The sequence below is a fragment of the Myxine glutinosa genome, chromosome 11 (genome assembly GCF_964187855.1).
Source record: "Myxine glutinosa chromosome 11, kmMyxGlut1.1, whole genome shotgun sequence".
Taxonomy (NCBI): domain Eukaryota; kingdom Metazoa; phylum Chordata; class Myxini; order Myxiniformes; family Myxinidae; genus Myxine; species Myxine glutinosa.
Window position 1 is genome coordinate 95,933,104 of NC_136271.1, and position 26,340 is coordinate 95,959,443.

Here is a 26,340-nt window from a genome sequence, read left to right on the forward strand (position 1 = left end):
CTGCGAATTATAGAATGCAAATGCTTCATTTAAAGGAGAACGGACACGACCAAAACAACTTTGCAGATTTCGAAACATAAACATATCTTAAACACTTCTATTGAGTTCATTTCACAAATATCCCTCGCGGTTTTATTAGAATTTGTCAAAATATCGCCGAACAAGCAAAATCAGTTTTGTCAAAACCGCAAACCGGAAATGACGTTTGCGAAGTAACCCAGTTTTTCGTTCTTAAAGCCTTGGTGGCTTCGTGACGATCAGAACATCGCTTTGTTTTCGTTACGATCAGTTGGAATCATGCCCAGTCGTTGTGTGGCTGCTGCTAGTGTGTGCCCGTATGTGCGGGGAGGTAAGTACGTGGACATACGTACGTTGACGTACGTACCAAAAATAAGGCCTCACTGTCCGGAAGTTCGCATATCGCAGTTACGATTAATCGCAAATTAGTTTTAATGGCCAAGTATTCAATTTTCAAATTGTGAGGCAGAAACAACAAACACACGCGGTTTCTTCGTTGTCGCTTGACCGTACGTGCAAAGAAAAATTAAAATTTGCATCGTTCCTTCGGTCTTCGCTCTCGTCCTTCGCCGTTCCCTCGCTCTCGTCCTTCGCTGTTCGCCCAGTCGTTGTGTGGCTGCTGCTAGTGCGTGCCCGTACATGCGGGGAGGTAAGTACGTGGACATACGTACGTTGACGTACGTACCAAAAATAAGGCCTCACTGTCCGGAAGTTCGCATATCGCAGTTACGATTAATCGCAAATTAGTTTTAATGGCTAAGTATTCAATTTTCAAACCGCGAGGCAGAAACAACAAACACACGCGGTTCCTTCGCCGTCGCTTGACCGTACGTGCAAAGAAAAATTAAAACTTGCATCATTCCTTCGGTCTTAGCTCTCGTCCTTCGCCGTTCCTTCGCTCTCGTCCTTCGCTGTTCGCCCAGTCGTTGTGTGGCTGCTGCTAGTGCGGGGAGGTAAGTACGTGGACATACGTACGTTGACGTACGTACCAAAAATAAGGCCTCGCTGTCCGGAAGTTCGCATATCACAGTTACGATTAATCGCAAATTAGTTATAATGGCCAAGTATTCAATTTTCAAACCGCGAGGCAGAAACAACAAACACACGCGGTTCCTTCGCTGTCGCTTGACCGCACGTGCAAAGAAAAATTAAAACTTGCATCGTTCCTTCGGTCTTCGCTCTCGTCCTTCGCCGTTCCTTCGCTCTCGTCCTTCGCTGTTCCTTCATTCACGTACAAAACGTATGTGTTTGCTAAATAAATGGCCATAACTTGGTAACCACTTGTCCGATTAATAGCAAACCTTGAAAAGGCACATCCTCAGATCCCCAGCAATATACCTGGCAAGTTTCACTTAGATCGGACCAGTGGTTGTCGAGAAACAGCGGTCACAGACATACACACAGACAGACACACAGAGATTGCTTGCATTATAGAGAGTGCTATAATGATACATTTACAACTGATACACCTGCAGTGCTGCACTAAGTCAATAAAGTCGTATTTCGTTTCTGTGTTTCTATCCATTTCTTGCCTCATGGCACCGAACATTAATTAAATATTAGTTATGTATTCCATTGACCAGAAAAAGAAACTTTTTCAATTAAAAAAGAGATAAAAATGAATACCATTCAGTATTTTGGAGGCGCCCGAGATCAAAATCGATCGCCATTGTGTCTGTGTCCGACGATTTCTCTTCTTCACTCTCTGGACGGTATGGTTCGAATCTGTATGGGAGAATCGAGTGTGATTCCCCAAGATTATTAACTTTCTCTTCATTTTCCGCATCAGATTGGTCAGAAATATCGCTGATATCCAGACTTACTCAACTATCGGAGTCGGTGTCTGCCATTGTTTACTATTGCGCAGTCACATCAGCTTCCTCCGATGACGTCACATCGTGGAGGGCAGATTATCGCGAGATGCTGGCGCGAGAGAAATCGTCTGCTATTGGCATTTTAAAACTCGGATATCTCACGATTCACGCATGCTAGAGCAACAATTTTTGCGCCAAACTTAATCTTTTTTGTTGCTACAATTAATTAATCTTAAGCATTTGATGTCTATACTCATGTCCGTTCCCCTTTAATCTATAATTGAAATTAACAGATAGGCTCAATACGGTATCATCCGATAACATCCCCCACAAACAATGGGCAGAGTACCTCCCGCAACTACCCACAATGCTCGCAATCCTACATCCTAAATGCCTAGGCTCTACCGGCCTTTTCTGGAAAAAGATGTCCACAAAAACTTTCATCTCGAAGATCAGGAGACAGCATCGGGATTCAAGTCTGCCAAGGACCGGGTATCTCTTCTCCTCTGTGCAAATGCAAAATTGGACTTCATGCTATCACCTGGTGTTGGCCTAATGGTTAGGGTGGCGGGCTTGGGTTCCTAAGGTCCTGAGTTTGAATCCCGTTTAATTAACGCCAGGTGGGGTTGACAGCCTGTCATCCTTCCGAGGTCGGCAAAATGAGTACCAGATAACTGGTTAAGGGAGAGCCATTGCATCAGCGGCAGACGCGCCCACAGAGAAATGAGGCAACCAGCAGCCGGGTGGCTGCACACGAACCACCCACCCACCATGCTGAAACCCCTGATGTACCGTTCCCTGAAGCTGTGTGCTCTCAACGGCAAGAACAAGCAAACTCTGCCCGTGTTTAGGAGGGCCAAGAGGAAAGCCTGGGTGATGGCAGCAGTCTTCCTGGACTGGTTCCATAATTGTTTCTCCCTCAGGTGGAGAGGGACATAGTGGACAAAAACCTTGCGTTCAAGGTTCTCTTGTTCCTGGACAACACTCCTGGCCACTCCGCGTACCTGGACGTGGCTCACCCGAACGTCGAGGTGATCTTCCTGCCGTCCAACACCACCTCCCTCATCCAGCCACTCGACCAAGGTGTGATTTCAACGTGTAAAACGTATTACACCCGTCGCACCTTACGCCACATTTTGGATGTGATGGCTTCCTACCCGGGGCTCACCGTCGGGCAGTGTTGTGTTGGTAGGATTTCAACATTGCCCACTGCATCGGCGCCGTCAAGGAATCGCTAGATGAGGTGAGAACCTCCACCATCAATGCGTGCTGCACAACCTGTGGCCACAGGCAGTCAGAAACTTTACTGGCTTTCCCGATAACATGGAGGAGAGGCATGTGATTGTTGGGTTGGCTTGGCAGTTGTGAGGGGAAGGATTTGATGACATGCAGCCTGAGGAGTTGGAGGATCGCATTGCCTCACATGACGACAACCTCACTGATGAGGAGTTGGAGGCCATTATAACGGTTTCCGAGGAGGAGGAGGAGGAGGCAGGCAATGATGAGGAAGAGGTGCCGAGTTCTAACCTCACAGTCCAGTTCCTGGGTGAGTTGCTGCATGGCATGCGGGTGCTTGTTGACAAGTTGGAAGATGCTGACCCAGTCATGGAGAGGTACCTCAAGTTCAAGAGGGGCTTGGATGATTTGCTTCTCCCCTACAAAGAGCTGCATCGAAACCTGCGGCAATCTTGCAGGCAGCTCTCCATTACCTATTTCTTCAGCCCTGCTCCCTCCACTTCAAGACCATCAGCACCCTCTCATTCAGCCCTCTCAATGTCCTCACCAGCGTCCTCACTAACACCCTCAACTGCTGCCTCTCCCTCAGTGCCCGATGTTCCAGGACTATAATTTGGGTCATCCTCAGAGTTCGAGGAATTCATGGGATTTTAATTAATCATCATCATCTTCATGAGCAGCATCATCATTATTTGAAAGTTGCATGTGCTTGCAAAATAATTTTTTTTTTAACGTTACATGATTCTGTTGTGTTTTTTTTTTTTTCTTTCATGGTGCGGTATGGTTAACCTGGTTAAGCACTTCTGATAAACTGTAATCACATTCCTTCAGTAAATTGGAAATGGTAGCTGGTGTTGTTGTTTTTTTTGTTTTTTTAATTTTAGCACTTTTTTTTTGTGACTGCAAACTTGTGCATTTGCTGTCAAACATTTTAAACTTTAAAAATTTTCCTCTGTGAATCAGGAACCGCCAGGAACCTATAACGTATCCCCTTTTCCCCATTGAAACAATGTCACGGGGATTTTCATCGACCTTCGCTGATTTTTGTCGACATTCGTGGGATTTGCCTCTCCATTTGCAGATTTTGCCTCGCCATTCGTGGTTTGTTCCTCTCTGCGCGAATCTTTGCGACTGGAACATATCCCCCCTTTTTCCATTGAAACAATGCCCCGCTATTCACGGGTTTCGCTATTGGCGGATTTTCCAGGAACGTATCCCCCACGAATAGCGAAACCGGCGAATAGCGGGGTCCCCCGGTAATGGTATATTATGGAGGTTACTTCGTAAGTCAGACGTTCATGAGTGACAGGAAGAGAAGGCAAGTTGCTTCAGAGCAACTGCCTCACCACAGGATTCATGGATGGGAAGAAGGGTAGGATAATTGAAGATGACATTGGATGAATCTGTGCATGAGAGGGAGCAGAATGGTGTGTACGAACTCCCTGGCTGAGTTAACATCAAGGGAAGTCGATATGGGCGAACAGTCCTGAAGAGAGATGGCTGCTTGCACTCCCTGCCAATCTGCTAAAATGGAATGTGAGACTCATCAGCATTGAGTCTAAGAATATCGAAGAATAGCCAGAGAGATATTGACTTTCATAAGCATATGATTGCATGAACCAATTGGGGCAGTGGAAGAACAGGAGACATTTGTGGGAAAGTTAGTCATCACCAAGTCCAGAAGGAAGGATTTGCCATTAGGAGAAATCTGGGTTGGAAAGTATACAGATTGAGTCGGTCTCATGGAGTCACAGAAGTTCTTTGCTGTAATGCCATGGCTGGTGAGAGAGGTACCAACAGCCAGTTACAATTTGCATGGTGACAATTGAAATCATCACATATGAGAAAGAGAGAGTTGGGATGACTGGATAAAAGTGTGTCCATTGTTACGTGTTCCTCCCCGACCTCCTGGTCTCGGTATACCTCCGAACCCCGGGAGGAATCACGGCAGAAAAATATATACTACTCCGTGTCGAAATCAATAAGGAAACCACACCAATGGGTATAACAAAGCAATGATATATTATAAACACACAGGAATAACATTACCACAAATGACAATTAAGAGTGTACTCTCTATTCCATCAGCTAGCATGCATAAGGTAACTCAGTGTTCCAAGTGAGTGGAAAGAACCTTCCCCAATGTCTCTATATTCCCGTCTTCGAGCTCAGAGTTGGTCTCCTCCAGTGATCAACGGAACGATGTCGACTCAAAACCAGAATCTCGTTCCGAGGGCAGGCACAGACACTCCGCCCAAAACGGCACCAAGGCGCACGCGGCCCAAAGTGGAGAAAAGGGTCACGTGGTTAAAGTGGCACAACGGCGCACTCACGGCGACTGGGAAATCCAAAGGCCCCCTCCAGGTACGAACTTTCACTGTTAATGGGCGGCGAGCCACAAAGTAATCGTCAGAAGCCTCGGTGCACACACACACCACAGATATGTCTGAACGCGGTGGAAACGGTTGACGAAGCAAGGAAAGATTGCTCGACGCGCGAAGCGCATGAGTCAAAATGGCGGACGGCTCGTACTTGAGACGTAATCACACGACGATGGTTCCTCCGAATCCAACGCCAACCTGACACGCAGGTTTGATCAGTCACAGCGATAACAACTCTATCGCGGAATCCATTTCCAGGAAACCCAAAGTTCACTCGTGTCTCTTGCTCGACAACGTTCGATCCAGAACGCAAAGCAACCAGCTTCTTCTCCGACTTTTCTCATTGCCTCCTCCTCTTCACCTCCTTGTCTTCCGGTTCGGGTTCCTGTATCATTTTAAGGTAACCTTTTAAACTTTTAATAACTGTTCATAAACAATAAACCTTTGGAAGACAATAATAGTACATAGAATCAGAAATCTTTCAAGTGGAGGAAAACCACAACAGCGGAAGTGACGAATCCGTAACACCATGTTGTCTGAGAGAGATGTAGATTGAGTCATCTCTGTTAGGAGGATGACACCACACACAGATGAACAAGAGGTGGTAGAGGAGGGGAAGTGACAGCCAGAGGTATTCCTGGAGGTTGGGAGGTGCAAGGTCATTATAAGGGCAGTGAGAAATCGAGTTGTTGATGTAAAGTGCAACTCCGCCACTGGGGCGTGGTTCAGGCCAATCAAATCGGAGGAGGTAATAACCGGGGAGAGACACAAAGGAGTCGGGGACGTCGTGCGCGAGGAAAGATTCTCTTAAATAGATGATGTCTGGTTTGTTAGCAGTGGCCTTTGAGAGCGTTTTATCACTTTCCTTTGCTAAAATCATCCAGTGATAAACAAACATCAACTTTGGAGCCCTTATTTGAAAGTAAAATTACCCATTTGATGGCTTTAACCCCCCACAGCCTTTATACCTTCTCTTGTTCCTGCAGATGTTCTGTTGAGCCTGGCCAACTACAGCCAGGGTGGTGGAATGGTAGGAGGCTCCATGTGCAGGCCCATTGTTAAACTCCCTGAAGATGGGACGCCATGGCTCGAGCTGCGAGAGTCCCGGCACCCCTGTGTGTTCCGTGGTGCATTTGGGGATGATTTTATTCCAAATGATATCTTGATTGGCATGGAGGATGCAGACAAAGGCCTAGGCCCTGCACGTTGCGTCCTCGTCTCAGGGCCTAACATGGGAGGGAAGTCGACGCTGATGCGACAGGCAAGAGCTCATTTCTCCATTCTTTCGGACTGTGCTTTTTGCTTTTTTTCTTATTGTTCCTTTTTGACTTTGTACTTTATAATTTGTTTTTATATTTTTGCTGGAATGTATCCTTATATGAGTAAACTTGTTCTCCAGCTTCCCTTACAAGACAATTGTATATCCCAGAATCTTCTGCCCTCCACGTGGGAGTGCCCATATCGGTCCACCGACGGTGGACAATTTAAAGTGGTGATATTTCCACAAAGTGAAACTTTCTTCGGGAACACACTGTACACTTGAAAACAAAATTGGGACATACTGTAACCATGTTTGGCCTTTCTGGAAAAACATTGGGGTTTTTGTGCTATAAAATGCAAAAAATGTAAAATTTACGCCTATTGATCATTTTTATGGGCACACTACACCTCAAAAATATTTTGGAACATACTTTAACCACATTTTGCCTTTCTGGACCACACTATAAATTTTTTTGATGTAAAACACCAGGTGATCAATTTTGAAGTTTTCGTCATACATACATACATACATACATACATACATACATACATACATACATACATACAGTTGTGTTCAGGGTGATGAACACCGCCTCTGAACGGATGGGCCAAACAGACTTTAACTCCCCCAGACAGTGAATTATGGCGGACTTTACGCTCACGTGCTGGACGGAGAAGAATCACGAGGCTCCTTATCTCTTTTAAAACCAAACGGGTTTATTTCCAAAACACGACAAAAACAGGGAAAATTGAATTCAAAAATAATTTTATACAAAATAACTACAAACCTCTGGTGTCACGCAAGGACAAGTTCTGGTGTGCGATGGAGAAGCTGATGGAAAACGTGAAAGATCAGGAAGTTGTTGTGGTAGGAGGAGACCTAAATGGACATAAGGGAAGGAGTATGGACAGTTTTGAGGGAGTTCATGGGGGTTACGGATATGGTGTGAGAAATGGAGAAGGTGAAAGGATTTTGGAGTTTGCTGATGGAGCTGATTTGTTGATTTGTAATACTCGGTTCCAGAAAGAGGATAATAAGCTTGTTACATACACGTCAGGTGGGTCGACGACAACCGTCGACTACCTGCTGGTGCGTAGGCGAGAGAGGGGGCACCTCCGGGACACAAAGGTGATCCTGGAGGAGGAGGCTGTTTCACAGCACCACTTGGTTGTCTGCGACATAAGGGAGAAAGGTGCGAGGAGAGCTCGGCGGGTGAAGTACCAACCGAGAATGAAGGTGTGGAGGTTGAAAGAGGTGACGGTAAGGGAGGCATTAAAAGAGAGGCTGAGTAGGGTAGAGGATGACGTGGTTGAGCTTGAAAGTGGTTGGATGTCAATGAAAGATACTGTTGGGAGCCGTTGGTGAGGTATGTGGATGGACAAAAGGACCACCGAGGCACTCAGAAACATGGTGGTGGGATGATGAAGTTGGAAAGAGGATTGACGAGAAGAGGAAGAAGTTTAAGGAGTGGCAGAAGGCAAAGGGTACGGGAGCAGAAAAAGCAAAGTTATAAGGCAGCCCAGAAGGCTGCAAAGAAAGAGGTAGCAAAGGCGCAGGAGGCATGTAGGAAAATGTTCGGAGAACGCTTGGATTCGGAAGAGGGTCAGAGAGTGGTATTTAGGATTGCAAAGCAGACAGCGAAAGAGAGGTGTGATGTGATGGGGGTGAGTTGCTTGAAGGATGAAGTGGGAAAAATCGTTGCAGACCCAGATGGAATTAAAGGAAGATGGAAGAGATATATGGAAATGCTGTTGAATAGAGAGAATGAATGGGATGGCAACATAGAGAGTAACCCAGTTTTAGGACCGGCAGAGAAGATAACTGAGAAAGAAGTTGAGGAAGCGATAAAAGCAATAAAAAATATTTAAAAAACCCCACCTTTAGAGGCCATTTTTCCCCGCAAGCGGGGGTTGGCCTTTTTCGGGAACTGTGGTTGTTGTTGTTTTTCGGTCCCCTTTTTGAAGCAATGTTTTACGGCCGGATGCCCTTCCTGACGCCAACCCTTTTTGCCGCCTTTAACGACAAGCAGGGAATTACCAGTGAACTGGTACTCAATTTGCCGACCGCGGAAGGATGACAGGCTGAGTCAACCCCCCTGGCGTTAATTCAGCGATTGACCAGGATTCGAACCCAGGATCCTAGGATCCTAAGCCGGCACCCTAGCCGCTAGCCCAACACCAGGGACTAAAGCGATAAAAGCAATGAAGAGTAGAAAAGCGGGAGGGCCGACGGGAGTTGTGGGAGATATGTTGAAGGCAGCAGGAAGTTGGGGTGGAAAGAGAATGACAGAGATCTGTAATCTGGTGGTGAAAGAAGGCCGCATTCCAGTGGATTGGGAACCGAGTACCCTCGTCCCTCTATACAAGGGGAAAGGTGACCCTCTGGAGTGTGGCTCATACCGAGCGATAAAGTTATTGGAGCATGGAATGAAGGTATTGGAAAGGGTGTTGGAGAGGAGGATAAGTAAGAAAGTGAAGATCGACGAAATGCAGTTTGGATTTATGCCAGGAAGACGAACGACAGACCCGCTCTTTATTGTGAGGCAGTTGCAGGAGAAGTACATGGAAAAGAGGAAGAAGTTGTTTCTTGGGTTTGTTGATCTGGAGAAAGCATTCGATAGGGTTCCACGCAAAGTATTGACATGGGCCCTGAGGAAGTTCGGCGTGGAGGAATGGTTGATCAGAGTAGTGATGGCAATGTACAAAAGAGCGCACACAGCTGTAAGGACGAAGGACGGGAACAGTGGTGAGTTTGAGGTGAAGGTGGGAGTGCATCAGGGGTCGGTACTAAGTCTACTACTATTTGTAGCTGTGATGGAGGTGCTGGCTCAGAACGGAAAGGAGGGTTTACCGTGGGAGTTGTTGTTTGCAGATGATCTGGTGTTGATTGCGGAAAGTATGGATGGACTGAAGGAAAAGATGTACAAGTGGAAGGAATGTATGGAGACAAGAGGTCTGAAGGTGAATATCGGAAAGACGAAGGTGATGGCAAGTGGTAAAGCATGTGGTGAGATGCAAAGAACTGGGAAGTGGCCATGTGCTGTTTGCAGGAAGGGTGGCGGAGTGAACTACATTCAATGTATAATGTGCGCTGAGTGGGTTCATCAAAAATGTAGTGGTCTGAGAGGGTCATTAACCAGTGTGGCAGCTACATTCAAATGTAAGGTGTGCACAGAGGGAGCTGCAGATGGAGGAAATGTTGAGTTGGATCTTGGAGACGGCGTGAAGCTGGAAGGTGTGAAAACATTTTGCCACCTCGGAGACATGCTGAATGGAGAAGGTGGATCAGAGTCTGCAACGGTTGCTTGAGTGAGATGTGCATGGAAGAAGTTTCGGGAATTGAGTGGCGTGCTGATGAGGAGGGGAGTGTCGTTGAAGCTGAAGGGAAAGGTGTATGCTGCATGTGAGAGAAGTGTTATGATTTATGGGAGCGAGACATGGGTAATGAACGTAGAGCAGCAACGAAGGGTGGAAATGCGAATGGTTCGGTGGATGTGCAGAGTATTGTTGAGAGAGAGGAAGACAAATGATGAATTGCGAAAGATGATGGGAATGGAGCCTGTGATTGATGCTGTGAAGAGGAACAGGTTGAGATGGTTTGGTCATGTGTTGAGGAAGGATGAAAGTGACTGGTTGAGAAGAGTGATGGAAATGAATGTAGAAGGAAGTAGAGGACGGGGAAGACCGAGAAAGACTTGGCTAAAGATGGTGGAAGAAGAAATTCGGGCAAGGGGGTTAACAAGGAGAGATGCACAATATAGGGCAAAATGGAGAAGATTGTCATGGGGACCGCAAGGCTAACCTCCGCTCTTGCAGGGAAAATTACCTTAAAATGCATGTTGTTGTGTTGTCTCTGGTGCCACGCACCGGACACAATCACAGATGGGGAAAAGTACAAAACCGGGTGACTTATCTCTGTTGGTAGCGGGGGAGAGGAGTGAGGTGGGGGGTGGGGGGGGGGGGGGGTGGATGGATGCCAAGCAGCCATGAGCAGATGATGAGGAGGGATGATGTGACGGGCAGGACAACGAACAGGCAGATAAGAACAGCAGGCACAGGGCGTCGGAAAGCAGGCAGGATGACCCCTTTAAAGCTCTCCTCTCATCTTGGAACTCTGTGAGATCTCTTTAGACTCGGCGCAATACTCTTGCGTTCTCCTCAGACTTTCTGGAATCTCTTTAGAACTGTCCCCGCTCCTCTGAGTGTACCAAACCGAGAGGTACAGGCCCCTCCCTCTTTTCTCCTGGAAACGGGCAAAGATGCAGAATATGCCCCTTCCTCCTCAGAACTCCACGTACCCTTGCATCTTTCAGCTCCTCCCCTTTGCCCTGTGGGCAACGCTCTGCCCCTCGAGGAATACAAAGATAACAAATAGGAATAGAAAGTTCATTTATGTAATTTTGAACGAACTTTTGAAGATAAATACATACAATCAACAAGAAAATGTCAAAATCAGTAATGGAGGTCGGGGGCAGATTGAGATCCCTAGTTTTGGGATTGGGATTTTTAATTAATGAATAAATCAGTTAGATTACTCCAGAGGAAATGCAGCACGGGCACGACTCAGCACGGACATGACTCAGCATGTACACGGCACGATGCAGCGTGTACACAGACGCATACAGATCATCTTTAAAATGTGCGCTGCAAATGACACTTGAGGCTGTGTTAGGCCACACCACGTTCCTTTTGTCAGTTTTTCCTTGGCTGTCGATATTTTGCTTACAGCTGGATCTTGTGGGAAAACATGTGGCCACATGTAAACACAAGTCAAGCAGCAAAAGTATCCTGAAGATGACCTGTGGTGGGTCACGGGATAAGACGTAATCAAATCGCCGTTTTGGGGGTGGGGATGGGGTGGGGCCAATCGAGCGTTGAAGGACACCAAACACCAATACAATCCAAGATATTTATTCAAGAAAAACATAACGATTACGAGTTAAGTGAAGCCATATCTATTCATGAAACCTAACATGATTTTCTGTGTCTGTGGACCTTTAAGTAACTCCACACAGGACCTGGTGGAGTGTCATATACCGAGGAAACGTAGATAAAAAGGGAAGAAGATAAGGAAGTAGAGCAAGGCGTTGGTTTTGCCTTTGACTCACCCCTGCACACATCGATGGACGATGGACGTGTGCCAATCCTGAAACGGGAAGCAAATGAGGAAAAAGTAGGGGTAAGGCAGAAGGGTGTGAGTGCGAGTTAGACAGCGTGGGTTATGTCGGCTTTCGGGGAATCGTGTGAATTAAGAATCTAAAACCTTGCCCGGAAGAGTCAAGAAGATGCAAATCATCGACAGCTCTTCACAATTGTGGTGCTCTTTTTGAGTCAAGGTAGACAAATTAGGAATTATGTAGGGAAAGCAATAAGCAGAGGTGTACGTCATTAGTGGAGCTATCGCCCCGCGCTAGGGACCTCTTGGCTCATTCGCTCTTGCGCCTCTGCCTCATGCTCGACCAATCTTTGCCCGTTCATCCAGCGCTGTCTGGCGTAGCTCGTCCTGATTTCAGCATAACTTGGCCTGGCTCCAGCGCAGACTGCAACGATGGTCACTCTTCTATGGCATGAACAGGCAGGCAGGTCATCCCTAGGTTCCCATTGCGTTTCAACAGCAGCTCATGGTCTGGCATTCTGCTTTTTAAGTTGCTTGAGCCGGGCGGAGACTTGGTGGATCAAACTTCACAGGAGGTGTAGTTCCTGGAAGCAAAGGTCATGGCTTGCCCTTGACATGCAACAGCGCGTCCTCATTGGGGCGCTCACCAGCCAACACCTCCTCTGCTGTCAACCATCTCAGAATCTGATTCTTCTCAGACTTCCTCCTTAATGAGTTTTCCCACCCAGCGGTCATTCCCGCTCAGCGTGTTTAAAAACTACATACGTTGTTGTCACCTTCACCGTCTGTAATGTGGTTGTATGTGGTGAGAGTATGAGAGAGAGTTAGGGAGGTTAGGGAAAAGAAAGAAAGGGAATTTGTAACACATAACGGGTTTGTACCCGATATGTCATCTGGTGAATCAAAGGGAGGCGCAAAGCGCCCCTCCTTTTATATAAGGGATCGTTTCTCTGTATGCATCTTTACCATGGGGTCTGAAAATACGTTTCTCGGCTTCTACTGGACGAAATTGGCTGCAAGTTTCAGATGTAAATGCTTTGTACATTGAGGTAATATTTTCCAAATTTCAGCAACGTCTGTTTCTGCATTCTTGAGTTTTATTTAGAAAACCCTCAAAATCACGTTTGTGTCTGGCCGTCCATCCGTCCACCCAAAATGTGTTGGCGCTCATATCTCAAGGGCTTTACATTGAAACTGGCTGAAACTTGGAATATACATCGGCCAATAGGTCTAGCTAATGGCTTTCGATACAAATTCCACCTAAGTGCTATTGTTTTTGCTTTAAAACTAAATGTATACATAAATATATATCCATAAATAAATATATAAAAATATATACATACTTTATCACTCTTCAAAATGTTGTTACCCAAATCAAATGTTCTGGCTCAATGGTCTAATGGATAAAGCATCAGACTCCTAAGCTGGGGAGTGTATGTTCGAATCCCATCTGGATTGAATATTCTTTCCTCTTACTTTTTCAAGTCTTTCATATCGTCTTGAATAAAGTCTTGTATGATGAACAAATGCATTTTGTTTGTATTTAAAATGTATCTTGTGGAAAATGCCAGGGGCATAGAAAAGGCCCCTTTATGTAAGGGTATGTGTCATGTGGCAAAGAATAGAAAAGAAGGGACATTACATTGCTTGTAGAAAATGTCGAACAGAAAAGAAGGGACATTCAAAAAATCTCGGGTGCATGCTGGACTACCCTTGTGTACTTAGGAGGAACCAAGTAATGCTCTAGAAAAGTTCATATAAAGGGGCGCCCTACATCTGGCAAATAAAATACATTCACTTCTTCATGCAGGTGTATGAATCAAATTGGCGCCCCTTTATATGAACATTTCTGGAGCATTACTTTTCTATAAGCTATGGAATGTCCCTTCTTTTCTCTACTTTCCCACATGGCACATGCCCTTATATAAAGGTGCCTTTTCTATGCCCCTGGCATTTTACCTAAGAATGTTTAATGGCAACTTGGGGAAGCAAAGGAACTGAATTGTATTGTGTGGTGGTGAAATTGCAATCACCGTATATGAAACCTGCTGCATTTTGACCTTCAGCTTCTCCATGAACCTTGACCTTTGTACAAAAAAGAGGAACACTCGAACACCACTCGGTAGAGCGCATACCTCCACCAGGCTGAACAGTTTACATTTTGTATCCTACCGATTGGCCGGATCTGGATCCGGACCTGAACCAAAATCAAATTGGCTTGTTATCGTCACCTACCCAACCCATCAACCAAGTTGTCATAATCTGTCCACAACGTTTTCAGATATTCTGCGATATATCGTTTTTGGGCCTAACTCTCAATGGTGAAGAATCACTTCTCATAGTAAAAGGTATTATATAGAAATTGACGATGAAGACATTATCGAACGTTTGGATTTCTAGTAACCAGATGTGTGAAAATTTTCCTTATGGCGTTTAATGAAAAGGGCCGTGTTATGCAAGACAACTTTACTCAACTTTAAGTTGAAGAACTTGCTTTGTCATACAACTTGATCTCAACTGGCTTTGCTTGTGTTTACGTTCTTCAAATTGAATACATGTGCTCATATTTTATCCCTTCCAGCATACAGTGTTAATTTTAACGCTTTATTTGCTTGTCTTGTCTTCTTGTCTGCAGGCCGGTCTCACTGTAGTGTTGGCACAACTGGGATGCTTTGTTCCAGCTGAGAGCTGTTTCATTTCCCCGGTCGATAGAGTGTTTACACGCCTTGGAGCCTCTGACCGCATCATGGCTGGTCTGTGAAGTTGACCTCAAAATATTAGCAGTTCGGCCAACAAACATTCCTGTGCCATTCAAGTTTTGGGCACTGTGTTTTTTCTTGTGCTCTTCTCTGGGATATGCAGCCCTTTTATAACGTTTATTTATTTTTATGGATATTGCAATTTATGTAGAATTAAATTTGTGATTTCCTGTAAATTAAAAAAACAATGTACTTCGTCATTTGCTCATAAATCGATTGCAGTTGAGTTAGGTAAGCTGAATGAATGTCAGCAGGTTATGTTTCAATCGGACTGAGTGTAGATCGAGAGCTAAGAGTCCTGGGACATGCGGCCTGATGAAACGATCTATGTGTACTCAGGGGAGAGCACATTCTTCGTGGAGATGAGTGAGACTTCGAGTATTCTACGCCATGCCACGACACACTCCCTTGTACTGCTCGACGAGCTTGGCAAGTGGCTTTGTAACGTTAATATCTCTACTTAACCATGTTATGACCACGTATGAAATACCCAATGCTAAAAATGGATTTGTTGGCGCAGAAAGTTCCTTTGTAAAGGTAGTTGAGCATTTCTCTGAATTGGTAAGGGTTCAGTCGTGTTGCACCATTGGAATCTGTAGTGAGATTAAACTGTTTATGTCGTCGGCCTCCGATTTTGTGCTTTTGGTGTGGCAGGGCGTGGTACGGCGACGTACGATGGCACGGCGATTGCCAGTGCAGTTGTTCATGAGCTGGCTGAGCGTATTGGCTGCCGCACCCTCTTCTCCACCCATTACCACTCACTGGTTGAGGACTTTGCGAAGAGCACCACTGTTCGCCTTGGCCACATGGTGAGCAGAGGTTTTCTTGGCCACCTGGTGAGGTTTTCTTGGCCACGTGGTGAGGTTTTCTTGGCCACATGGTGAGGATCCAGCGGAAAAAAGTTATGGACGGATTTGGAAGAAACTTTGTGGACCGGTTGGGTGTTTGACAAGGACGAATCGATTCGATTTTGGTGAATATCTGAATATGGATTCGGATATGAGTAATATAATCCTGCCGATTGTAAGGTCGATCAGAAACCCCATATCCCCCCCTTGCCTCCAAACCGAAATTGACTCAACCCAAAACAGGAAGTGACTCACCACAAACCGGAAGTGTTCGAATTATTTATTTATTTATTTATTCCAAATTTCTAAAATTTCAGATTTTCAAAAAAAAAATCATTTTCAAAAATTTTCAATTTACCATTTTTCCCGATTATCCCAAAATTTCCCAAAATGTTTAAAATTTCCGATTTGTTATTTTTCTTGATTTCCGAATTTCTACATATGGCGCAAAGGACAGCCTCCCACATCTCCTCTTGTTTTTCAAAACAGTAAATTTTTAACCTATACTGTATAGTTAAAAAATTTGAAAATAAATATATTGTCGTGTTTGCGAAAAAAAAAAAAAAAAAAATTTTGTTGGGGATTATAAAACGGATGAACCCATTTTCAAAATATTTCAAGATATATTCAACTCAACGAGACGGTTGGTTCTAATATGTATACATAATTATAATAGGGATAACACACAGGGTGAATGATTAAACGCTATATATTTTCAAACCTATATAAAATGGATGATTTTTTTTACCCGTTTGGGAAAGTATGATAAAATTTAATAATCATGAGAACCTCCCCAATTCATTAAGATGTCTAATAGTTGGTTCAAGTGGATGTGGGAAAACCCGTTTGCTTTTAAAGATGCTCCTTACTCCAGATTTTTTAGATTATGAAAATTTAATAATTTTCACAAAATCAAATTTTCAACCAGAGTACGAACTACTATCACAGGTTTTTAATGTGGATCTTAACAAAGAAGATATAGTCGGGTTATTTAGGCTTCAACACAAACTAAATAAGTTCAACATTGAAGATCTAATACAACTGTTTTGTGATACACCTCAAAAAGGTAAAAAGAAATCAGAACCCACATCGTTTATACCTATAACTTGTATTCTCACTGATAATGCGGATGATATCCCTTTACCCCAAGATTTAGATGAAACAAAAAAGAACCTCGTCATCTTTGACGATTGTGTTAATGAGAGACATCAAACGGTTATGAATAGTTACTATAAAAGGGGGCGACATTCTTCCTGTAATTGTATTTATCTCAGTCAGTCATAGAACCCTGGTGTTGGGCTAGCGGCTCGGGTGCCGGCTTAGGATCCTAGGATCCTGGGTTTGAATCCCGGTCGATTGCTGAATTAACGCCAGGGGGGTTGACTCAGCCTGTCATCCTTCCGAGGTCGGCTAATTGAGTACCAGTTCACTGGTAATTCCCTGTTTGTCGTTAAAGGCGGCAAAAAGGGTTGGCGTCAGGAAGGGCATCTGGCCGTAAAACATTGCTTCAAAAAGGGGACCAAAAAACAACAACAACCACGGTGCCCGAAAAAGGCCAACCCCCGCTTGCGGGGAAAAATGGCCTCTAAAGGTGGTTATTTATTTATTTATAGTCATACTTTCAACTTCTTCGCCGCTTAATAAGAAACAATGCTAATACTTTTATTTTATTCAAACTAAATGCAATAGATATAAATAATTTTTGGAGCGATAATTGTTCTACATTATGTAGTAAAAAGGAATTTGAGGGGCATATGAAACACACGGCTGAAAAATATAAATATATCGTTGTTAAAGAAGATGATATAATAACCAATAATTTTCTCAGTTCAATAAAATGAATGCTGAAGAACGAGCAAGAAAATTTAAGGAATATAATCAATTGCTTTCAAAAGTTGTTAAGCAACAGGAGGGGATAAAGAAGAAATGGAGACAGAAACTAACGGGTGAAGACGTATTTGAAAGAAAACAAGAGAAGTTTTTCAACCTCTTTTAAAATCTGCCGAACAAAAGGCGGGTTCGTTTCAACTTCCCGCGATAACATATACCCCCAAACATCATCAAGAGACGCATGATTTGATTGACCTATCGGATCAAGTTCCCGCGATAACATATACCCCCAAACATCATCAAGAGACGCATGATTTGATTGACCTATCGGATCAAGTTCCCCCGATAACATATACTCCCAAACAACATCAGGGGTTGCGAGAGTTGGAGGAACTAGCGGATCAAGAGCAAGGACTTATAGAGGCACAGAAGCATGCCAACAACTTGAGGAGATAAATCAACGTCCTAAATATGTTGTGAACGCTATTCCAAACAGCGAATATTCACCGGGTTCAAAAACCAAAACAGGTCTCATTTATAAAGGAAAAGGAAATGAGTTTTACCTTGTTAACGAAACGGTACGAATAGTTAATGAAAACTTGACATTAAGTCCTGACAGACCTCCTATTAGATTAACTTCCAGATTAATGTTTCTTCTCACAAAAGCGGGGTATGCCGATTCAGAATATTTTGAGAAACCACTTGATATGGAAAATGTGGAAGATAGGGTATATATTGATTTACTCAGCGTGCTTGATTATGGGGGTTCTGTTGTTAGTAAAGGTAAGAAGAATGCGAAGGAAATAGATATTCTTACTGCTTTAAGCAAGCTTGGTTCGGGTGCTAGTTTTCTTCCGAGTGACTCGTCACAATTAGTTAATAGATTATTACTGCTGTCAGGCAGTCAGGAGGTGGGAAACAACAATTGTTTTAATGAAACATCAGCCATTCTAGATCAGCTGATGAATAGGAAAATAATGAATAAATGTCAACACAAAGATATTTTATCTCACATATAATAAAATGAGAAACACAACTCTTAGATTTGATTTTAGAAAGAGTGATTTTACAAAATCATTCCTATACCCGCTACAACTTGATCCTACAAAAGAACATGAAGCGGCGTTATTGGCTATGGAAACCTATAATACCTTGTTTAATATCACGGAAAAAAATAACAAGTTTAGTTATAATCCGGGAAGTGGATATAAAACTATAGAAGTACCCCCCAGAGCTTACGAGATTCCTGGACTATGTTTAGAAATTTCACGCGTTATGAAAGAAAAAGGTGATGAACCAAAAAATATTGAAATACGTATGAAAAAACAAAATCAAAATCAACTATTAGACTTAAAAATAGATTTCACGATTACTAATTCATTCCGAGAGATGTTAGGTTTATCCACAAAAAAGCTTGAAGATAATAATATGTTTTACAGTGATAATGCCGTTGGCATAGCCTCAGGTATAAATTTGGTGTTGATTAACTGTGATTTGGTTGATGATGCTTATGACGATGGAGCAAAATCAAATACAATATTTTCATTCAGCGCTTACTCAGTCCCAATAGGGGTTAAATTTAATATGGAACCAAGGAATCTCTCCCATTTTCTCGTCTCAGGAAAAACCATTTCTAAAGTAAATTTTAAGATAACCGATCAGGATCATCGGTTGGTTTCTTTCAATGGTGAACTTATATCCATCAGAATTAGACTACTCAAGTAAAGTAAATAATTGAAAAAATTATTTGAGGAATATAAAGTTATTAACAAATGAACCTCCAACCGTTTTTTCTAGAATGTAGTTTTAACACGAGCGAACAAGATAAAAAGAAAACCTTGCAAGAGTTGGTGTTTGGAGAAATAGGTCTTGTATTTACTCGGGAAAGAGGGGAGGTTATGTTAACATCGAGCGGGGAATTTTTAATTCCATCAAAATTTTCAATGAAATATAAATTATGTTTTGAAAAATTGTTTTGGCCGCCAGACACTAATTATTCTCGACTAGAACAAAAAATCAAAGCGAATAAATTGAAAAAATTAAAACTAAAATGTTAAAAGTTTTTTATTCTACTTAGAATAAAAACATGATGGTTGTTGTACCAAAACATGAGTTAAGAAACTATAAAATCATTACGAAAGATGCTGGTAAAACAGCTGGAGGTGGGATTGGGGAAGGTATGTATCTTTCACTATACTATAATGGAAGAGGTATATATCTTTCACCGTACTATAGGGGTGAGGGTATGTTTCTTGGGAGAGGTTACTATAAACCTGAGAGACAATGTGGTGTAGGAGATCAATTTAGAAATAAAGGAGATGGGGTAATTGATACTCTAGTCTAGTCTAATGGGTATTGGTTCAACTATTCTCAAACATAAAGATCTACTTGGTTCAACCGCTTCTGCCGTGGGAAATGTAGCGGGTGCTGTAAAGAGTATAAAAGACGCCCAAAAGAAGTCGCATAAATTACAAGCGATCAAAGAAATTAGAAAAAGTAAAACTGGACTAACTCCACAACAAAAACAAGAAATAATTAAGGTACTTTGGTCACTGCGTCAGGGTTTCAAAAGTTTTAAATATTTTATTTGTATTATGCGTAAATATAATCAATTTATTAACTCAACTGGACTATGTCCAGCTGAGTTTTTGTCGACACCCAGTGTCCATCGTCCGTCGTCTGTCTGTCTGTCTGTCGTCTGTAAACAATTTGACGTCTACGCTCTAAAAGTCACAAATATTGATGGAATTAGATGAAACTTGTTATGCAGCATCTTTAAGATAAAAACTAGTTTGGGATTGCATTTGGGCGTTGCACGCCCAAAAATGGGCGCGGCAGGGCAGCCATATTGAAAAATCAATTTTTGTCATATATTTTTAGCACATATAAACTATATAGTTTGTGGTTCTATTATGCATATTCTAACCATATTGATATCGACCAATTGAATTCAGGTTCCCTGGAACCTCTAGTTTATTATATTTTGATGTTTTTAAAAAAATATTGTTAATATCTAAAGATGGAGGCCATCAACAGTATTTATGATTTGGATGATACGATTATCATTTCCAACTCTACTAAAAAAAGAAGATTATTTAAGGTAAATGCCCTAACAGGAACAGATTCGAATACGAATGGAACAAAAAGTTTTGAGATAAATAATCAACAAGCTTACTTGAACCTTGCCGATAGTTTCTTGTTGTGTAAATTTTAATTCACTAAGACGGCCGCTGGCACAAACATTACACCCGTAAATGATTTCTTCTGGAAAATGTTTGAGAGTATTAGTTTGTATATTGGAATGCAAGAAGTGGAAGTGATTGATTATGTTTCTGCTCCAGCTGAAATGATGAAATTTACGCTATATTCGTATAGTGATAGCATTGGTAGGGGGTGTGTTGAATGAAGGTTTTATGCCCGATATGTCAACGGGGAAAAACCATGACCCTGGTCAAATACGAAGGAAGACAATGTATAATGAGGGTAACAAAACAGAGCATAGTTTTACCGTAGCTGTACCCCTTAAAGGTATATTTGGATTTTGTGATTATGATAAAGTTCTGTATGGACTTAAAATTAGATTTCAACTACAAAGGAATGTTAATGAAAATAGATTGTTTTTTGGGGTTGCTAATGCTCTCGGTGATGACAATAAATTTGTTATTAATGATCTATGTTGGTAGATCAGCGAATATAGTCCCAGTCTTAAAACGGAAGAGATGTTGAATAGAACACTTAACTCAAAGACCCCCCTAAATGTAACGTACCTTAAAAGAGGATGCCAACATGTTAAAATGGACAAAATCACTCACAATTGGAATTTGGGTGTTCTTCAAGGAAAACCTCGGTACCTTTGGCTCATTTTTAAGAAACCCGATGGAGATACTGTGACTGATAAGAAGAATGCGTTGTGTCATAATGCTAAGGTAAAACAACTTCGGGTTTCTCAAGATGGAGCATATTATCCGCATATGTGCATGGAAGAAGTTTCGGGAACTGAGTGGCATGCTGATGAGGAGGGGAGTGTCGTTGAAGCTGAAGGGAAAGGTGTATGCTGCATGTGTGAGAAGTGTTATGATTTATGGGAGCGAGACATGGTTAATGAACATAGAGCAGCAACGAAGGCTGGAAAGGGTGGAAATGCGAATGGTTTGGTGGATGTGCGGAGTATCGTTGAGAGAGAGGAAGACAAATGATGAATTGCGAAAGATGATGGGAATAGAGCATGTGATTGATGCTATGAAGAGGAAGAGGTTGAGATGGTTTGGTCATGTGTTGAGGAAGGATGAAAGTGACTGGTTGAGAAGAGTGATGGAAATGAATGAAGAAGGAAGTCGAGGACGGGGAAGAAGGAGAAAGACTTGGCTAACGATGGTGGAAGAAGAAATGCAGGCAAGGGGGTTAACAAGGAGAGATGCAGAAAATATGGCAAAATGGAGAAGATTGTCATGGCGACCGCGAAGCTAACGCAAGGCTAACTGTTTATTATGCATGTCTCGCTCCCATAAATCATAACACTTCTCACACATGCAGCATACACCTTTCCCTTCAGCTTCAACGACACTCCCCTCCTCGTCAGCACGCCACTCAGGTCCCGAAACTTCTTCCATGCACGTCTCACTCGAGCAACCGTTGCCGCGTCTGATCCACCTTCTCCATTCAGCATGTCTCCTAGGTAACAAAATGTTTTCACACCTTCCAGCTTCACGCCGTCTCCACGATCCAACTCAACATTTCCTCCATCTGCAGCTCCCTCTGTGCACACCTTACATTTGAATGTAGCTGCCACACTGGCTAATGACCCTCTCAAACCACTACATTTTTGATGAACCCACTCAGCGCACATTGTACATTGAATGGAATTCACTCCGACACCCTTCCTGCACACAGCACACGGCCACTTCCCAGTTCTTTCCACATCACCACATGCTTTACCACTTGCCATCACCTTTGTTTTTCTGATATTCACCTTCAGACCTTTTGTCTCCATACATTCCTTCCACTTGTTCATCTCCTTCAGTTCATCCATACTTTCTGCAATCAACACCAGATCATCTGCATACAACAACTCCCACGGTAAACCCTCCTTTCCGTTCCGAGCCAGCACCTCCATCACAGCTACAAATAGTAGTGGACTTTGTACCGACCCCTGATGCACTCCCACCTTCACCTCAAACTCACCACTGTTCCCGTCCTTCATCCTTACAGCTGTGCATGCTCTTTTGTACATTGCCATCACTACTCTGATCAACCATTCCTCCACTCCTAACTTCCTCAATGCCCATGTCACTACTTCACGTGGAACCCTATCGAATGCTTTCTCCAGATCAACAAACCCAAGAAACAACTTCTTCCTCTTCTCCATGTACTTCTCCTGCAACTGCCTCACAATAAAAAGTGCGTCTGTCGTTCCTCTTCCTGGCATAAATCCAAACTGCATTTCGTCAGTCTTAACTTTCTTCCTCATCCTCCTCTCCAACACCCTTTCCAATACCTTCATTCCATGCTCCAATAACTTTATCGCTCGATATGAGCCACAGTCCAGATGGTCACCATTCCCCTTATATAGAGGGACGAGTGTACTCAGTTCCCAATCCACTGGAATGCGGCCTTCTTTCACCACCAGATTACAGATCTCTGTCATTCTCTTCACACCCCAATTTCCTGCTGCCTTCAACATATCTCCCACAACTCCCGTCGGCCCTCCCGCTTTTCTACTCTTCATTGCTTTTGTCGCTTCCTCAACTCCCTTCTCGGTTATCTTCTCTGCCGGTCCTAAAACTAGGTTACTCTCGATGTTGCCATCCCATTCATTCTCTGCATTAAACAGTATTTCCATATATCTCTTCCATCTTCCTTTTATTCCATCTGGGTCCACAACGATTTGTCCCACTTCATCCTTCAAGCAACTCACCCCCATCACATCACACCTCTCTTTCGCTATCTGCTTTGCAATCCTGAATACCGCTCTCTGACCCTCTTCCGAATCCAAGCGTTCTCCGAACATTTTCCGCCATGTCTCCTGCGCCTTTGCTACCTCTTTCTTTGCAGCCTCCTGGGCTGTCTTATAACTTTCATGTTCTGCCTTTTCTGCCCCCATACTCTTCGCCTTCTGCCACTCCTTGAACTTCTTCCTCTTCTCGTCAATCTTCTTTCCAATTTCATCATCCCACCACAATGTATCCGAGTGCCTTGGTGGTCCTTTTGTCCATCCACATACCTCACCAACGGCTCCCAACAGACTAGCTTTCATTGACATCCAACCACTTTCTAGCTCAACCACATCATCCTCTACCCTACTCAGCCTCTCTTTTAATGCCTCCCTTACTGTCACCTCTTTCAACCTCCACACCTTCATTCTCGGTTGTTACTTCACCCGCCAAGCTCTCCTCGCACCTTTTCACCCTTATGTCGCAGACAACCAAGTGGTGCTGTGAAACAGCCTCCTCCCCCGGGATCACCTTTGTATCCCGGAGGTGCCCCCTATCTCGCCTACGCACCATCAGGTAGTCAACGGTTGTCGTCGACCCACCTGACGTGTATGTAACAAGCTTATTATCCTCTTTCTGGAACTGAGTATTACAAATCAACAAATCAGCTCCATCAGCAAACTCCAAAATCCTTTCACCTTCTCCATTTCTCACACCATATCCGTAACCCCCATGAACTCCCTCAAAACCGTCCATACTCCTTGCCACATGTCCATTTAGGTGTCCTCTGACCACAACAACTTCCTCATCTTTCACATTTTCCATCAGCTTCTCTATTGCACACCAGAACTTGTCCTTCTCTTCATCGCTCTGACCAACCTGCAGAGCATATCCTGTGCATGTGGATATGACGTTCACCAAGATGATGTTCACCAAGAGCATTCCAATCATCATTTTCACCATCATCAAAAAGATGACGTTCACCAAGAGCATTCCAATCATCATTTTCACCATCATCAACCTTTCACATTCACAAATGTTCACAAACACTACAATATATTATTTTCAAAATTTTTAACTATGCTGTTTCGGTTAAAAATTTACTGTTTTGAGAAACAAGAGGGGATGTGGGAGTCTGTCCTTTGCGCCATATGTAGAAATACGGAAATCAAGAAATCGAGAAAAATAACAAATCGGAAATTTAAAACATTTTAGACATTTTTAGAAAATCGGGAAAAATTGTAAATTGAAAATTTTTGAAAATCAATTTTTTTGGAAAATCTGAAACTTTAGAAATTTGAAATAAATAAATAAATAATTCGAACATTTCCGGTTTGTGGTGAGTCATTTCCTGTTTTGGGTTGTCAGTTTCGGTTTGGAGGCAAGGGGGTGGGGGATACGGGTTTCTGATCTGCCTTACAATCGGCAGGATTATACTGCTGATATGAGAATTATTTAATTTTTGAAATGATTCTTCGCCATTGAGAGATCAGGCGAAAAGCGATATTTAACATATTTTAATAAGTTCTGGACGAGTTATGAATAAATTTGATGGATGAGTCAGTTTGGTGACAAGAATAAGCCGATTCGATATCGGTTCAGGTCCGAATCCAGATCCGGCCGTTGAGTGGGATGCAAAACAAACTGTTCACCAGGCGGAGGTATGTGCTCTACCGAGTGCTGTTCTAGTATATCATGGAACTAACTTTCTTTCGTGATGGAATGAATGTTACTTCATCATCATTTTTGAATGCCATTGTTTAAGACATAACTAGGCCATTGTTACCCTCGCGATTAAGGGTATTGCATTTGAGTTTGTTTGTCTGTCTGTTTGTCCGCACATAATAAAAATGATTTTCTCTGCAGCCGTTGGTCCGATTCACAGGAAATTTTTCCCCATAGCTGCGCCTCCTCCTGTAGAATTTTTTTTCATGATAATTATGACGTCATAGGCCACGTGGTGCGGGCGCTGTCTTGGAAAAACCGAAAAACTTTGCACCTCTATATCTCGGAAAGCGCTGTATAGAAAAAAATTGAGACCTGGCTCATTGTAAAGAACTCTCCATGGGGAATAACACGTTTATGATGATGTCATAGGTGCCTCCATTACGATGTCATGATTTGACAAGTACAAAACTTCATCCGATCAAGATGAATTTTATTGAGCATCATCTCGGGATAAATTGGTGGTGAAAAAAAACAAACGATGACGTCATCGGTCGCGTGGTTCGGCCGCCATATTTTATTTGCACAAAAACCTTTAAAAACCACTAAAAACACTTCCTGGCGAAGGTCTACAATCTCTGATTGTTCTTTCTTGTTTAAGACGATGTTTAAGACGACATTGTTTTCGACATGCTTCATTAAAATGGGGGGACTGAACATAAAAAGTGTTATTGTTCTACAATGGTAAAACATATATGTGTAGAAATACCAATAAATAATAGCTGACCTGTACTCTTACCTCATATTCATATTTTGATCTCAAATCCAGATTTCTTGAGTAGACTATATACATATTGTTACGGGACCGCGGCGAGGATGTTGTTTGCCGAGCGGATGGCCGCCGCGCCCGAACAGTTACCCGACTAACCCGATTCCTGAACGTTGGCCGAATCGCGCCACAGATATTCAATGGGGAAAAGACTAAAGCGAAGGATGTGAAGAAGAAGAACACCAAAGCAAAAAGGTTGGAAATGCTACTAAATTTATTCCTACTATTTACACAATCAAATAAACCAAGGAGAAGGAAGGATAATAAAATAAAAACAGAAGAAGAAGAAGCGGACACAGTGAAACTTAGCTTATCTATGGCAGTCTTACTTCGAACCCTGGACAGAACAAACGAAAGACGGACTCACACGAATTGGGAATTTGCAGGCATGAAGGATCGGAAGGAGGAATGGCTTGGCGGGGGAGGAAGGTTCAGCGGGGATCGGTCGGGCCGGAAGCGGATAGCCGCCGTCAATACCCGAGCTGGGATCGCCAAAACAGCCGCGGTTCCAATACTGCACGGCGAAGCCCCTCCGGTGCACCGTGCGCTCTCCAAAGCTGCTCCTTTGAACTCTCTTGCACTTGGCACTGCGCACTCGGCACTTGCCCTACTTGGCACTTCGCACTTCGCCGCTCTGACTCGCTTGCACTTGAT

At 43.2% G+C, this 26,340-nt stretch overlaps 1 protein-coding gene across 2 annotated transcripts in view; it reads left to right on the forward strand.

The window, feature by feature from the left end:
• Nucleotides 1–26,340, forward strand: part of MSH6 (mutS homolog 6) — a 96,503-nt gene that overhangs the window by 59,513 nt on the left and 10,650 nt on the right. The window contains exons 16-19 of one of the 2 annotated variants that reach the window (XM_068131454.2): nucleotides 6,436–6,710; nucleotides 14,461–14,578; nucleotides 14,924–15,013; nucleotides 15,239–15,393. In XM_068131454.2, the coding sequence (XP_067987555.2) occupies nucleotides 6,436–6,710; nucleotides 14,461–14,578; nucleotides 14,924–15,013; nucleotides 15,239–15,393 (638 nt within the window). Of the gene's footprint in view, nucleotides 1–6,435; nucleotides 6,711–14,460; nucleotides 14,579–14,865; nucleotides 15,014–15,238; nucleotides 15,394–26,340 lie in introns of those variants that run through there. The other variant, XM_068131457.2, reaches the window with a different exon arrangement.